General features: G+C 41.3%; 2 protein-coding genes across 3 annotated transcripts; both read right to left on the reverse strand.

The window, feature by feature from the left end:
• Positions 1-3136: 3136 nt before the first annotated feature.
• On the reverse strand, positions 3137-4684 carry LOC6557407 (phosphotriesterase-related protein). Its single transcript, XM_001983727.3, has 5 exons — positions 4576-4684; positions 3883-4395; positions 3661-3825; positions 3384-3601; positions 3137-3326 (listed from the first exon to the last, which is right to left on the reverse strand). The coding sequence occupies exons 1-5, from the start codon at positions 4592-4594 to the stop codon at positions 3189-3191; spliced, it is 1053 nt and encodes a 350-aa protein (XP_001983763.1). The 5' UTR covers positions 4595-4684; the 3' UTR covers positions 3137-3188.
• A 2819-nt stretch (positions 4685-7503) lies between these two features.
• On the reverse strand, positions 7504-12844 carry LOC6557023 (LIM homeobox transcription factor 1-beta). 2 transcript variants are annotated; one of them, XM_032739969.1, is made up of 6 exons: positions 12793-12844; positions 8778-9648; positions 8486-8700; positions 8236-8423; positions 7898-8174; positions 7504-7833 (listed from the first exon to the last, which is right to left on the reverse strand). In XM_032739969.1, exons 1-6 carry the CDS (start codon positions 12827-12829, stop codon positions 7628-7630), a joined length of 1794 nt encoding a protein of 597 aa, XP_032595860.1. In that variant the 5' UTR covers positions 12830-12844; the 3' UTR covers positions 7504-7627. The 2 variants fall into 2 exon arrangements, with proteins under 2 accessions (XP_032595860.1, XP_001983762.2); XM_001983726.2 differs by lacking the exon at positions 12793-12844 and having other exon boundaries at positions 7506-7833; positions 8778-9834.
• Between the last annotated feature and the right edge of the window lie 1341 nt (positions 12845-14185).

Genomic DNA, 14185 nt, shown 5'->3' on the forward strand with positions numbered 1-14185 from the left:
TTTAATTTTTCCGCGTAGCGTTTTTTGATGGTGTTCTTTTCTCACTTTTTTTTTTGGCAGAGCACCCTGCCTGGGCACAACAATAACTTGAGCAGCGACTTGAGTAGCTCGCAGAAAAGTTTCCAAGACAACTCCTTTAGTGGCGCAGTATCATCAGAGTGCCTTCTGCAGAAAGGACGCAGAAAAAATCGCAGAAGGACTTCTTGCTAAATATCCTTTAGCCTTTGCGAAATCAGTAAAGCGCAAAGGACCACTTGTGAATACGCTTTGATGCGCGCGGCTTTGAGTGCGAGTGTAACTGCCAGGGGTGTAAGATGCGGGGAGTGGGGATAGGTAGGGGAAGATGGCTGAGCTGGCTCGCTTCTTTTTTGCCCCGTTTGATATTTATTCTGAGTTGGCTTACAGTGCTTGGTGCCTTTGTTGTTGCGGCTGTGTTGGCATCAAGTATTTCGTGAGTAGCGCAAAATACGCGAGCGCGAAATGTAATAAAAACATTTTTTGCCAAGCAGCAGCAGCAGCAGCAACGGCTACAAGGACGACAACGTTGGCAGTTGGATAGCCAACGTCTTATTTTTTATGCCGTCGTCATACTAAAGACCACTTCTAGTACCAAGTTCTAGTCGATGAGAGGGGAGGCGTGGGGAGGCCAGTTGCTCTTGGTTCAAAAGTATCTACAAGATATTTTTTAATACATGCACACGACTTTGAATTCACTTGCAAATATATATACAGCTGTTATCCATTTGATGTAAGCGTTCTTTTCTGCTCTTGTTATTGTTGTTGCTTTAATGAAAAACATTCCATATATATATATGTATATGTATAGTTAGAAATATGTAATGCATTTCGTGCATGCTCCAGAATTTGGTCCGTTGCGAAATGCGCTTTAAATATTTATAAACGCAATTTGCATAAAACATCATGTTGCTCATTTGCATATTTACATTTCAAGTTTTGTTGCCGGCCACAAAAGTCAATCGGGGATACTTTCATTTTCGTGAACTACGCCCCTTTGATGTCCTGTCATGTTTAACTGGTTTCGATACGCAAAGGATACGCTTTGAACCATAAGTGTAAGTTAGATTTGGAAAAGATTTTGCAATTCAAATTACCTGCAGTCGCTGGGGAGCGGGCGGGGTATGGCTGGGTTGTGGGGTTTGAGGTCAGCAGCTGGCAAATTGTAACTAGTTGAGGGGTGTTGCAGCATCTGGCGCTGCTTACAATCCGTTTTTCTCATTACGTTTCGAGGGTGGCGCCACTTACTGGCCACTTTTAGGCCTATTGGAAACTCATTAGTTGGCTTCTCTTACGAACAACTTTAAACTAATAATGTGGCTCTAAGGCCTCATACTCAATTGAAAAATTTCAATTCATGTTTGGTAGCCAAGTGGCGAGCATGCAACCAATTACGACGACCAGGCGGCAAAACCAATCTCAATCTATGGCATCAAGTAGACAAATATGGACTATATGCCTAGCTATGCATTGACTACACTTTCGAGTGTGTTTGTGAGTGTGCGTGTGTGTGTGTGTCTGGAGTTCTAGTCTCCATTTGGTATTCAAAAACTGTGCGTCTGTGTGATTTGACGCATATTTGCCAAACATACACAGGCATACATACAAATGGGCACACAGATCGACTCGTCTGGGCTACGAATGTAACTGCGAGATACGTTTTGAGGCTTTGAGGCAGGCTGTGCTTTCAAAACTAGAAAACACGCACACACATACACACACACACACACACATATATATTCACACACACGCACACACAATTGCTTCATTTTGCAAAACGACTTTTATTAAACCAGAAACAAAGTCAAGCCCCAGCACCAGCTAAAAGCTAAAGCCATAGCAAAACCTTTTGCCGATAAAGATGACTACACAGAGAGAAAAATCTCACAAATTAACGTACTCAAAACTAATCGTATATGCCATTAAAATTACTAAATACTTCAAGTGAGTCAGAATACGATAACAAGATTTATTTCAAGCGTTAGACTTGAAAACGCGACTTCAAATCTTTTAAAGTATTTAGCAATTCTAAAATTCCACTATTACTTATTTTAAGATTTTCGATTCGTGCTTAGATCAAGTATAGCTTACTAGAATTTCGAATATTTGATTCAAAGTCATTCTCTTCGTGCACCGTCCAGAAGGGCGTACCAGGGTTGGGGGGGTCTTCTCGTAACGGCTGCGTTTGTGGCTGCCACTGCGGCTGTTACCAGCATCGAGGCAGCTGTCAGCTCACACACAATCGAAGTGTGTGCAGGCCTGTATATATATATTTATATATATGTGAGTAGCTATTTGTGTGCGTGCCTAGTTATGGTAAATATTCATATTTGTAACGTATGCACAATGTGTTGAAATTAGCATTTATGAATTTTGTGCCAAATGCCGAAATGTAACTGAAACAGACGTCGCCGAGCTCAATGCTCCTTTGTACTTACTTATATAGCACCACAAATACAAAAGCGAGTACACTTTAACACACACACACACACACACACACACACTACATCTACTTCTACTTCTATATCTACACGTCAAATGAGTTGGGCCCACTCATTTACCGCCCCAACTGTTGGCTGCATTATGCGCAAGATTCTTGGTTATGGGTTTTGTGGCTCTTTTTGGGCCAACCCATTTGCATTTAGATTGCGACAGCAAAACTTAGTGTTGCCTGAGACCTGTCCGATGTCCACGACAGTGAGTGACATCTGTGCCTTATGATTGTTGCCTGACAAGTTGTAAGCCTAAACAACCGGACGGAGTTCATGTAATGGGCCTGAGCCTAACATAATTATGAGCGTTAAGGTTCAACTTTGTCATTGAGGTAACTTTGACACAAGCAGCAGATCATGCAACATGTTTCGCCGTCATGGAACAGGTCAACTAATTTAACAACAAATTTAAAATTCCCTCTCTCTCTCTTTTTCTTTGTTAAACATTTATTTATGCATTTTATCTCGAAAAATTCTGCAGCAAACTTTCGAAGATAAGAACTGTTGTCCAAATAACCATATAAAAATAAGATGCACCCAATAATTTTTATAATTGGCAATTACGATTAGCTTATCTAATCATCAGATGAACACAACAACGCACTAAACATGATGTAAACAAATAATCATAATAATTATAAAGTAGAGCACTTTAATCCAACTGCGATAACCGATTTCTCATTAGGCACTAAAGCTGAGCCAGTTGGCCGGATTGGTGACCGTCATTTGCTCGACCTGGTCAAGAGTTACACCGCGCTGGAACATTCTTGGCAGTATATTCATATGGATGTGATGATAACCATGTCCACCATAGGATGTCTGTATAAAAAATTCAAATTTACCTAAATTCACAACAATATACAAATTAAGAAATACCAATCGATGTTTTGTGTGTATGTCGTGCGACATAAGCAGCCTGTCCACGAGTCCTTCATTGATCAGCTTGATGATATTATCAATGCGCTGGCCATCGGAGATCATGTCCACAGCTGAATTGAGTTGATAGTAGGAGCACTCCGTGCCAAAGAGATCGTATTGCAGATAGCAACCCATCTTGGCAAACTCGAGTAGCTCATCCATGTCAAATAAAGTGCCTGCAACAGGAATACTCTACTCTACCAGAAGTTCAATTTGGCAATGATAGATTGCTTACGATCTAAATGCGACATGACACACTTGTTGGCCCGCCCACCGGCCTCCAGATAGAGACGCAGGATTTCAAATGGCGCCTTGGACACACGATGTGGATGCAGCGAGACGCCACAGCCGAGTACCTCCTGAATTTCACCAGCGGCAAGTAGTGAATGTCTTTCGAACTCTACAAGATCAAGAGATACACTTAGAGAAAAAACATGTATTATTATCTTGTGCTCACCTTGAACGGGATAAACGCTGGCCACCTCACCAATGAAACCACTCTTCACCATGCGACCATTGACTTCGATGCCTGTGAGGATGTCCTTTGAGTAGAGATCCGTCATCTGTTCGACAGTGAGATTCTTGTGCGAGGCATCCTGTGTGGCATGTATATAATGTCCTGTGCCTGCTATGAAGTGCACACCGGTTGTCTTCGCCAGATCCACAATGAATTCCAAATTGCGTTTGAGGCCATAGCTACTGTTCTCCACAATGGCACCTCCACCATGTTTCTTATAGAGCAGCACATCCTTTCTGGATGCTTCCAGTGCTTCCTCATCGTAGAAGCGCACGTTCTCCTTACTCGAATATGGATATAGACGCACATAGCCGAGCGTTGCCATGCTAATCTTTTGCTCCAGTTCACTCTGAAAATCTGCCGGTGGCGGCTTGTAAAAGTGCTCAAAGTCCATAGCCACATGCTCGTGGGTGAGAGTACGGCCCAGCAGATTGGGCGTAATGCTTCCAAGAACTGTAGAAGATTGGCTTAGTCGATTGTTTGGATTTTGTAAGGCAAATTTTTATTTACATATATATTGAATGAAAGCGAGATATGCGGCACTTTCTACTCATTCTCTTTCTCTCTCTCTCTGTATCTCGTTCTCTGTCTATCTCTCTATCAATATCAGTTCAGTGGCCGGTTCTAACTCACCAGTTTGAATTCTCGCCATTTTGCTGATGTTAATTGAGATCACGTTTTGTAGGTTTAGTTCTCTGTTGATTCTCAAATCTCTTTGGCGTCCCACTCTCTTTGTGTGCTGCTGCGTGCAATCGCTTTGAGTGCAGATAGGCAACTGATCGTCGGCACAGAGTTCTCGGCGCTGGTAACTTGATGGTGCTCTGTTATCGTATTGAACTAAAATCAACATCGCGTTTGTACATACATATATACACATAGAGAGAGGCAAGTATGTAAATAAATACTGTTGAACACTTGGTTGGAGGTAAATTTTCGGCTTTGCTCGGGCCTATTCTTTTAATTTTCTATTTTTGTACAAATTAATTTTAATAGAGATCTTTAAAAAGCCTCTGGATGCGGATTTTTTATCTTGGGATCTACATGCCAATCATTCGTCAAATAAAAATATTTTATCTAGCATACAATACATATGCATTTATATAGATAAGACCACTTAAGTCCTACATCAACGCATATTCATTTCGCTTCAGCATATTTCCCAGCATCCAATATAATTAAAACAATATTATTGCACACAGTCACAAGTATTGTCATCTTTCAGACCGTGATAAAATAATAAAATATTGACAGACGTTGCTCTGCTTTGTTTTTACTGCAAATACACATTTTCCCCTCACTTTTATGTGCATTGCTTTTACTGAGCTGTATTTATTGGGAAAATTCAATTGACTTTTGATTTTTATTGTTGCCATAACGGCGTGTGACTGAATCGAACAAAGATATTACGACTGTGAAAAAGTATTGAAAAATGAATTTTTGTTAACCATTCACAATGCTGATTGGCTTTTGAGCGCCTCTACTTTGTTGACTTGTTCATAAAACTCAAACGGCAATCTGCAGTAGATTTTGAGGATACTAAATGGCCGTTAAATTTGCATAATGTTCCGATAACCGACTGAGCAAATGGTTCATTGCTGCTTATGGAAAAAACCGAGCCTGTTCAATTGGAAAACAGTGCTATTTTGGATCTCGTAATCAATCGTTTTTAAAAGCAAACTGATGTGTACATGAAAACACTAAAGAAACTGAATTTTGATCCAGAATTGCGATGCCAACTTTAAGTATAGTATTCATCTAGAAGAAAATCGGTTTAATTGTGATAAAATTATGTCCAAATAAGAGATCTTTTAATGTAAACTTATTATTTACTTATTTTTTGCATATAGTGCAGACACATTAACGTTTGCCATCAGTTTGCCAGACCGAAGGTTTTAATGCCCATTAAAATGCATTCATTGCTCTCCGATAATGCGACAATTAATTACGTAATTTGTCCATTTAAAAGCGCGACTCGCAAATGTGACTCCGTCGCAGCATGCGAAAATGCCACTCGATTATACCACAAGCGAGTGTCCAGTAAAAACACGAATGCAGTAGAAGTAGTGAGAAATATGGTAAAAGGACTGTAAGTCAAGACACTTTTGCCAGCCATTTGCATTGGGCTCTTTGCCATGCACTTGTTTTATGGTCTTTCCAGCATTTGATTAATGATGTTGGCCTCCGGAACGATTCGAGTTTCAGTTCCCGCTGATGCGCATTTTAAAAGTGTGTAAAAGAAAACACTTATATGTCCAGCTCGGAAGATTCAACAGTGGTTAATCCTTGGTCCATGAACTGTGAGTGGTGGTTGTGTGGCATGTCCCTTTGTTTAACTACTTTTACTACTCAGCTTTGGGTGTCGCAATTGGGGTATAATCTGGTTAGCGGCACAAATGATGATGACGAGCGCTGAGGGAAACGACGACGACGACAACATTTAAGCACAATTGCTGTGGCTAATGTGACACATATTGTGACAAATTGCATGAGGCTGCTGAGCGAGGGTTGGAGGAAGGCTCAGGAAGCAAGCACGTGCAGTGCTCTCTTCCAAATTCAATAAAGGGTAGCAGGTTTCTTTCAATCCAAGCAGGCCTATTAGCTATGCAGGAATTGAAATCTTTCAACAAGTCTATCCCTATATCTCTATATATATCCTTACATGTATCTAACCTATACCAACAGTATCCTATTCAAAACATATAACGAATAAACAAACAGTGCAGTTAATTTTCTGTTTTCTAACTTGGTTACCCAGAAGGAAAGTACTATTTCATGTATATATGGATATGTATTTACACAAACAAATACAAATTTTACAATAAACTCCATTAAATGTTACTTACAACAGTTGTTTTGGTATAAAAGATCCGTTCTGCTTCCAAGTTATTTTTATTCATTAATATGTTATCTTAAGTTATTAATTTAAGTTAATTTCTGTTTTTTTTTTTTAAGAAATTGCATCAATTTAATTATATTAGAGCTTTAAAATCATATAAAAATATATAACTATTTCATTTGGTAGGATAAATTGAAAATCAACTTCAAGATTATCTAAAAACGATGCGCATAAGAAATTTTCTAAATATAAAACATGAATAAAATATTTTTCTAGAGTGAATAATCTTTCAAGAAGAGTTCAGTTCTATGTAGTAGTTCAAGCCCCGCCCCCAAAAGCGCTGCAAGCATGCCAATGCTATGTGCGGCCCCTGCATGCCTCAGATATCTCAGTCGTCACCGATTTAAGCTGAAATGGGGTCGCTCGACTTGCGCCACAATGACAGCTCGGGGCTGTCAACAGGGTCGCTCCGAAGAGCACACATTGAACGAACAATGCATGACGAATCGGTATTTTACGCCCATTTTGGGAAATCTGCCCATTTCGGGGTTGGTTGTGGCTACTGCTGCTGCTGCTCCTGATGCTGCTGCTTCTGCTGCTGTGTTAAACGCTTTGTTCTTGTCAACCGAGTGGAACGAATTTGGGCGCTGCACCTGCAGGACACAACCAAAAGTCTCGCAACCTTGCGCTGGGTGGTTGCACTTGGGATTGGGTGGCGGTTGCGTACTTTCTGCACGTGCTGCTGCACCACTACGTTAATCGAGTTTCTAGCACATTAACATTTTTTGTTTATTTTACAAGTTCTAATTTTGATTTTGGCTTAAAATTGTGTTTAGCTGCTGGCGGGAACTAGTGATCCATGGACTCCTTGCCGCCACATTCGCCATAGGCGCCCAGCTCCTCGGGCCGGAAGTAGGAGCTCTGCATGCTGTAGAGCCGATCGATCGGATTGATCATTGGTGTCTGCGTGAAGGGACCCATTAGCTGCTGAAAGGTCGCATAGCTCAAACCCAGTATGGTGTTCAGAATGGGCTCGCTGTTCTTGTTGCAGTTTTCTAGGGTGTGCAATTTATTTACAGATATTTTGTACGATTATTTTTTCTATTTTTATCTTCTTACCCTTGTTGGTTTCCATGCAGCTTAAAGTGCCCTGTTCCTGTTCATCCTTGATGTTGCAGCGCAATCTTGTCAGTCCGTCGGAGGTTGCAGAGAATGGCGATTCCTGTTGCGATTCGCTGTCACTCTGCGCTTCGTCCTTGATTTTGGTCGTCAAGCTGCTATCCTGGGACTCCTGCGAATCTTGAGAGTGTGTGTCGCTAACACTTTTGGCGGGTGGCTCCTGTTTGGCTTTCTTCTGTATTTTCTTGACTTTGGCGCGTTGGTTTTGAAACCAGACCTAGAGGAGAGATCGATAACAGTTTAATATAAATTAGATATATTCAGTAAATTATTTATACTTGTACAATCCTTAGACTCAGTCCCGTATCCTTTGCTAGATTTTCTCTCACTTTGCGACAGGGCTTGGGTGAGACCTCAAAGGATGCTTTGAAGGCACGCCGTTGCTGGGTGTTGAGAATGGTGCGTGGTCGCTTCGGTCCACGACGACCATCCATTTTAGGTGGAAACAGGTCATCACCATAAAAGTCTACAAAAATGCATATCAGACTTAAATAAGGGATATATACATAGTTTTGACTCTTAACTCACCATAGCCCTGCAGCATTTCGACCTCTTTTTCATAGTCGAAGCGACAGAAGAGCTGTCCCTGCTTGACCACATACTGCTCGCCCTTCTTTAGCAGGGCTCCACAGACAACGCAGGCAAAGCACTTGAGATGGAAGATATTTTCCTGGGAGCGCATCACGAGCTCATCGCCAGCAATTTTGTGTCCACAGCCAAGGCAACGATTACGCAAGTAGAGTCTGTTGATTAGGAAATACTTTACTACCTGTTCTGTGACTCTGGGTAGATAGTTACAGCCCATAACCCATCCACCTACCTCTCGTAGTCCAAGCGACAATAGAGTTTCCCATCTCGCGCATAACAAGAGTGCACCAAATGCTGGGCACATGCAGTACACTTCAAGCAGCCCTCGTGAAACGAGCTGTCCACAACTCGCATAATATAACGATCACAAATTGGCTGGCAGCAATAGGCACAATGATTGCTCATACTTAAAGCCATTGTGTCGCCCATTCCTCCTATGCCCATTAGATTGTGCTGCTGCAGCATTTGAGGCGCTTGTGGTGTGTGCGTTGGTGCTGATGGCGGTGGTGGTGCTACTGCTGACGATGGAAAGCCATCCAGCTCATTGAGACTGCATTCGCCTAAGGTGACGCGGTGGCTGTTCAGCTGCATTGGTGGACCAGGGCCAGGACCTGAACCCACACCCACTCCTTCTCCCGTTCTTGTCATTGTCATTGTCAACGTTTGTTGTTGCTGCTGTTGCTGTTGTTGCTGTTGTGCATTGACCATGCTGCTGCTGTTGTTGCTGCTGCTGCTGCTGTTGGTGTTGCTGTGGTTGATACAACTTCCGTTGACATTTCGGCTTGCTGACGCCATTTTGTCATTGTGGGAGCTGGCTCCTGTGCTTGCCCCTGCGCCAGCACCGCCTACTCCAACTCCAGCTCCTGCTGCTGTCTTGCTGGCGGTCGGTTGACAACTCGTAGTGTTTGTTGCTGCTGTTGTTGGTGTTGTTAACATGCGCTCATTTCCGTGCAACATCAGTTGATTGTGCCCCATTGCAATGGGTCCTGTATGTCCGGCTCCTGTGCCAGATACATGCTGCTGTTGCTGTTGCTGCTGATGTTGCTGGTGATGGGGCTGATGCTGATGCTGATGCTGCTGTTGACATTTGATGTCCATTGGAACTATTTTGGATTTTGCGGTTGTGTCGTGGTACCAAGAACATGGAAAACATGGACGAAACATTTCAGTTATTTTTATTTTCACTTTTGGCATGCAAATTGCGGCCACCTCACAATTTACAACTGGGCAAAAACTATGTCCCAAACGGGATTTTGCATTTGCGGTTAAACCTATCTGCATTTTTAGCTGCTGCTGACCCCATACTGTAACTGTAACTGTATATTGTATATGTAACTGTAACTCTGACAGTAACTGAAACTGTAACTGTAGCTGGGAGTGTGACCATTTGGCAAACCAACCATTTCGAGTTGTAGTAAATTTGTGGTTTTGCAATTATTGAAATGACTTTTGTTGCGAAATATGTGCGTGACCGTATGCCAATCCCTTCCTCTCTCTCGCTCTCTCTCTCTCTTTCTCACTATTTCTCTCCCTTTCTTTGCTGTGTGTAGTGGAAATTCCACGCACTTGCTTTTTGTATGGGCAAACGCTGCGTATACGTATTGTGTGTTGTATTTTGTGCGAATGCGGTTGTTCGAGTTGTTGGTGGCAAAAAATGACTGTACATTTGCGGCATTTGTTGTTGCTGTTGGCTGGATGCCTGCCCGCCTTTTTGTTGCTTGTTGTCTCAATTTATGGCAAATTGTTGAAATTGTACGGTAATTTGTTGTGTGTGTGTGTGTGTGTGTGTCGTTTATCTTGTTTCGCTACGCGCTTTTTCAGTTGGTTTTTGTTTTGCCCTTATCCGCAGGTTTTCTCTTTTTCATACATACTCCCTGACTTATGCGTGTGTGTGTGTGTGTGTGTAGTACTTCACATTCTGCGTTTGTCATTTTGTATTTAAATGATTTAACATGTGCGTAATTTCATTTAATTTTCACAAAAATTTTCTTTGGAATGCAAAATTTATGCCGGAAATATGTGCAGCATTTTAAAGTAATTTACGTTAACAATTAGTTTTGTGGTTTTACGTGTAAGAAATGCCATTTGCCAGTTGTGTGCAGATTGAAAAGCCGACACAGAAATGACAATTTCCATTACAATCTAAATAATTTTGCACCTTGTAACTTTTATCATATTGTTGAGTATTTACTTTTTATATATTTTATATAAAATATTAGCAAATATTCGGTATTTTATTGAGAAGTGCCTTTAATTGATTATTGCGATAATATGTTGTGCGTAACTCAGATTATTTTATTTATGACTATCTCATCTCGTTCTGAGATTGTAGTCTTTAATTGGGCTTCGTATATAGACTGAGAGGGAAGACGCTCCAAGCCTTCTAGAATAACAATCAATCTGACTTAGTTATACAACTGTCAGAGCCAGTCTGGCCTATGTGCTGAGATATCACCCATAACTATAACCAAGCATTTGAGCTCTTATTGTATGTAGTGAACAGATTTATTTATAACTATATGCTACTTATTTTGGGTGACTGATCGCATTAATTGTCAAGAGCAACTGCTGCTGCATTCTATCATATGCCATATGCTTATCATATCATCGCTACTCGCTGGCTGATACATTTAACTTTGGACACCTCGACAACAATGCCAGCAACTTACTAATCCGCTCAGCTGGCGCACCTGTTACACTTTTTCCGTCTTTGAGTTGGCCGAAAGGATGCCAACATGCTGGCTGGACATGTCAGCGCTTAGGAGCTGCGGATTTGTGAGGACAAGTGCAAATCCCGACATTGATAGCGAGATGCTGCTGCGCTTTCGCCGCACTAATTACATTCTAATGTGCAGCAGCAAAATCAGGGGGGAGGAATCAGAACCACCCTCGAACGCGACTTTTGCGCTGCTTATAACTAAATTATAATAGAATTTACGAGTAGTGCGTGTGCACGCCAAACCGGGGCATATTTGAATGAATCAAAAACCAAAAGGGGCTTCAACCCCTACCCTCATTCATTTCTCACCCCTTGCATAGCTCGTGCTTAAAATATGCGCTAGCTTAGCGCCTGGGGTGGTGGGAGTTGAGGCAGGGGATTCATTACGTCGGTTACGGCTGCTGGCGGCATATGTTGGCAGTCTTCGGCAGTCGGCAGGAAACCCTTGCCAGGATGCTGTGTGCAGCCGCTGCCGCCGTTGCTGCTGTTTGTCAGTCGCTCCAGAGAGTTGTTGCCGTCGACTGGCGTTTAATTTAATCGGATTTGGGCAGACAAAGAAATTATGGCATCCCGTTCTGTTGTTGTTGCTGTGTTTTGCTAGCAATACACATAACATAAATGCTTTGTTTTTGCCTAATCTTTGACAGAAGTCAGCATTTGTTTTGCCCACTATAAAATGTGTCCAGATTTTGTGTTGGCTCTCTGCCAGTTTGACTTAAGCACACTTCCCTCAAGTGCCAAGGGCTGCAAGTGGTTCTTAGTGTATCTGTCAGTTTGTACTCAGACAACAACAATTATTTTGGCAAATAAGTTATATGCATGTATAGACTTTTCCAAGAATTCTGATATATTTATAAATATGTTCTAAATATAGGTATTTGTGAGGGTAAATGTTTTCTTTTTATGATTGAACTTTAATTTTCCTGGATTGTAATTCTTTGAATACGTATGGAATGTCGGATTAGTGAAGGTTTGTTTATATATTAATAAATTACCACAGATATACACAATTTAATCCTAAAACAAATATCCTTAAAATTTCTTTTGTATTTCGTGGTGAGTGGATGGGAAAATACAATAACCTTAATGAACTTTGTCAACTTACCGTATGATATACTATACTACATTTTGGAGAACCTATAAAATTGAATTCAAGACTTCTCAGAAATGAATAAACTATATTAATTTGAATACAAATTTATTTCGCACATTCAAATATGTTTAATTCATATCAATTAAAATATAAATAAATTCTAGTGAAGATTATTCTGCATTAGTTAAATATACATAGTTTCTAATGGTTTAACAAATATTTTAGGTTTATCAAATGAAAGTCTCGCTCTCTATCGAATTGTACTACTACTTAAATTAAACTCTTAAAAAAAAGCAGGCTAACAAATTAAGGATGATATTAAGCACTTTAAAAAATACCGTCGGCAAAGTGGAATGTTTGGAAGAAAAAAAGTCCGACGGCTTTTCGCACAATCCCTAACAATTCCGAAACACAGAGTAAACACCAAATACTTACACAGACCAATTTGCATTGGATGGTGTTCGTCGATCATTTTAGGGATTAGTTGCAATTGCAATACATTCACATGCACAAAAAGTCAGCAGGTCCAGCAACGATCCAACTTAAAATTGCTATTTAAATTACAAACTTATGGAAGTAACACGATTTTAAGTGAATATTTGTCGACACTATTCACACGGGATTATTTCTTAAAGACGCGATAGGTAATTGTTGCAGGTGCAAATATGCAACGACAGTCGACAGTTTGAATTGGAATTGAGTGGCCAGCGTGAAAGATTTGTCGTGAGGCCAGTTACGAAACGCGATGCTTGAATGATTACGGACCTCTGATGTTAATGAAATTTGTTAAAAATCATTTGCTCAGTTCGGCCAGACATGGCATTCAACCGCTGCTGAGGCTAGGAAATTTTCTCAAAATGGAGGAGAAGTGACCGTGTCGTGTCTGTGAAAGTGCGTGTTTGTGTGTGTGTGTGTGCGGGTGCGCCCCCAAATCGAGACAACGCCATTTTATCCGGCACTTGTCAGAACATTTCCTTTGCGCCCATTTAAACCCAACTCCAAAACCATTTATATGCTCAGGCAGAGCTTCCCCGCTTCGTGAGATTCGCCAGTTTAGGCGCATGCGCTGATCCAGGATTCATTCTCGCTCTCATCCTACTCGTTATCGTCCTCGTCCTCGTCCTCGTCCTCGTTCTTCGTTCTTGGCTTGCAGTTTTAAGGGGGGGGGGGGGGGGGCGCCTGTTATGTTTTTTGCTTTTGTTTTTGCACTTTTGACTTTTGTCTTTGTTGCCATTCTCTGTGTTGTGTTCTTATTGTTGTTGTTGTTGTCGTGTGCTTTTATTTGATTTGTTGTACGTATTTTTGTATTGACAAAGGATGTTTGGCTCGGCGATTCTGTGCTGCAAACAACAACCACACGAACAACATCCCCAAAGAGAATTTTCTCTAGCCATCGAGAATCTATGGCGAGGGCCATGAGTTCTTTCCTTTTTTATGTTTTTTTTTTCTTCTTTCTATTGTCATACAATGTTTTAAATTTATTGATTTTTAATGCCAGAGAGCAAATTAAAGTCTCAGCTTTAATTGTACGCCTGACGAACGCCAACATCCTTGTTGGCAATTTGGTGTAGTTGGCCGTGTTAATGACTGATAAATGTCGGGGCACGCTGCCGACACTTTAAACTTTGGCCAGATGAATTTGGTCTATTAAACGAGCTTGGCTGGATGGCTGGTGGACTGGCTGGCTGGCCAAACTTTAATGTCTAAGCTGAAATGGCTGTCTCGTCTGGCTGGGTCTAGCCAGTCGACTGGATGCCTGCCTGAGTTGACTGCTTGACTGCTTGACTGCCTGTATGCCGTGCCCTTGTTTTCCAAGGGGAAATTCTCT

This window comes from Drosophila grimshawi, unplaced genomic scaffold (assembly GCF_018153295.1).
Source record: "Drosophila grimshawi isolate 15287-2541.00 unplaced genomic scaffold, ASM1815329v1 contig_44, whole genome shotgun sequence".
In the NCBI taxonomy this organism is placed as follows: Eukaryota; Metazoa; Arthropoda; class Insecta; order Diptera; family Drosophilidae; genus Drosophila; species Drosophila grimshawi.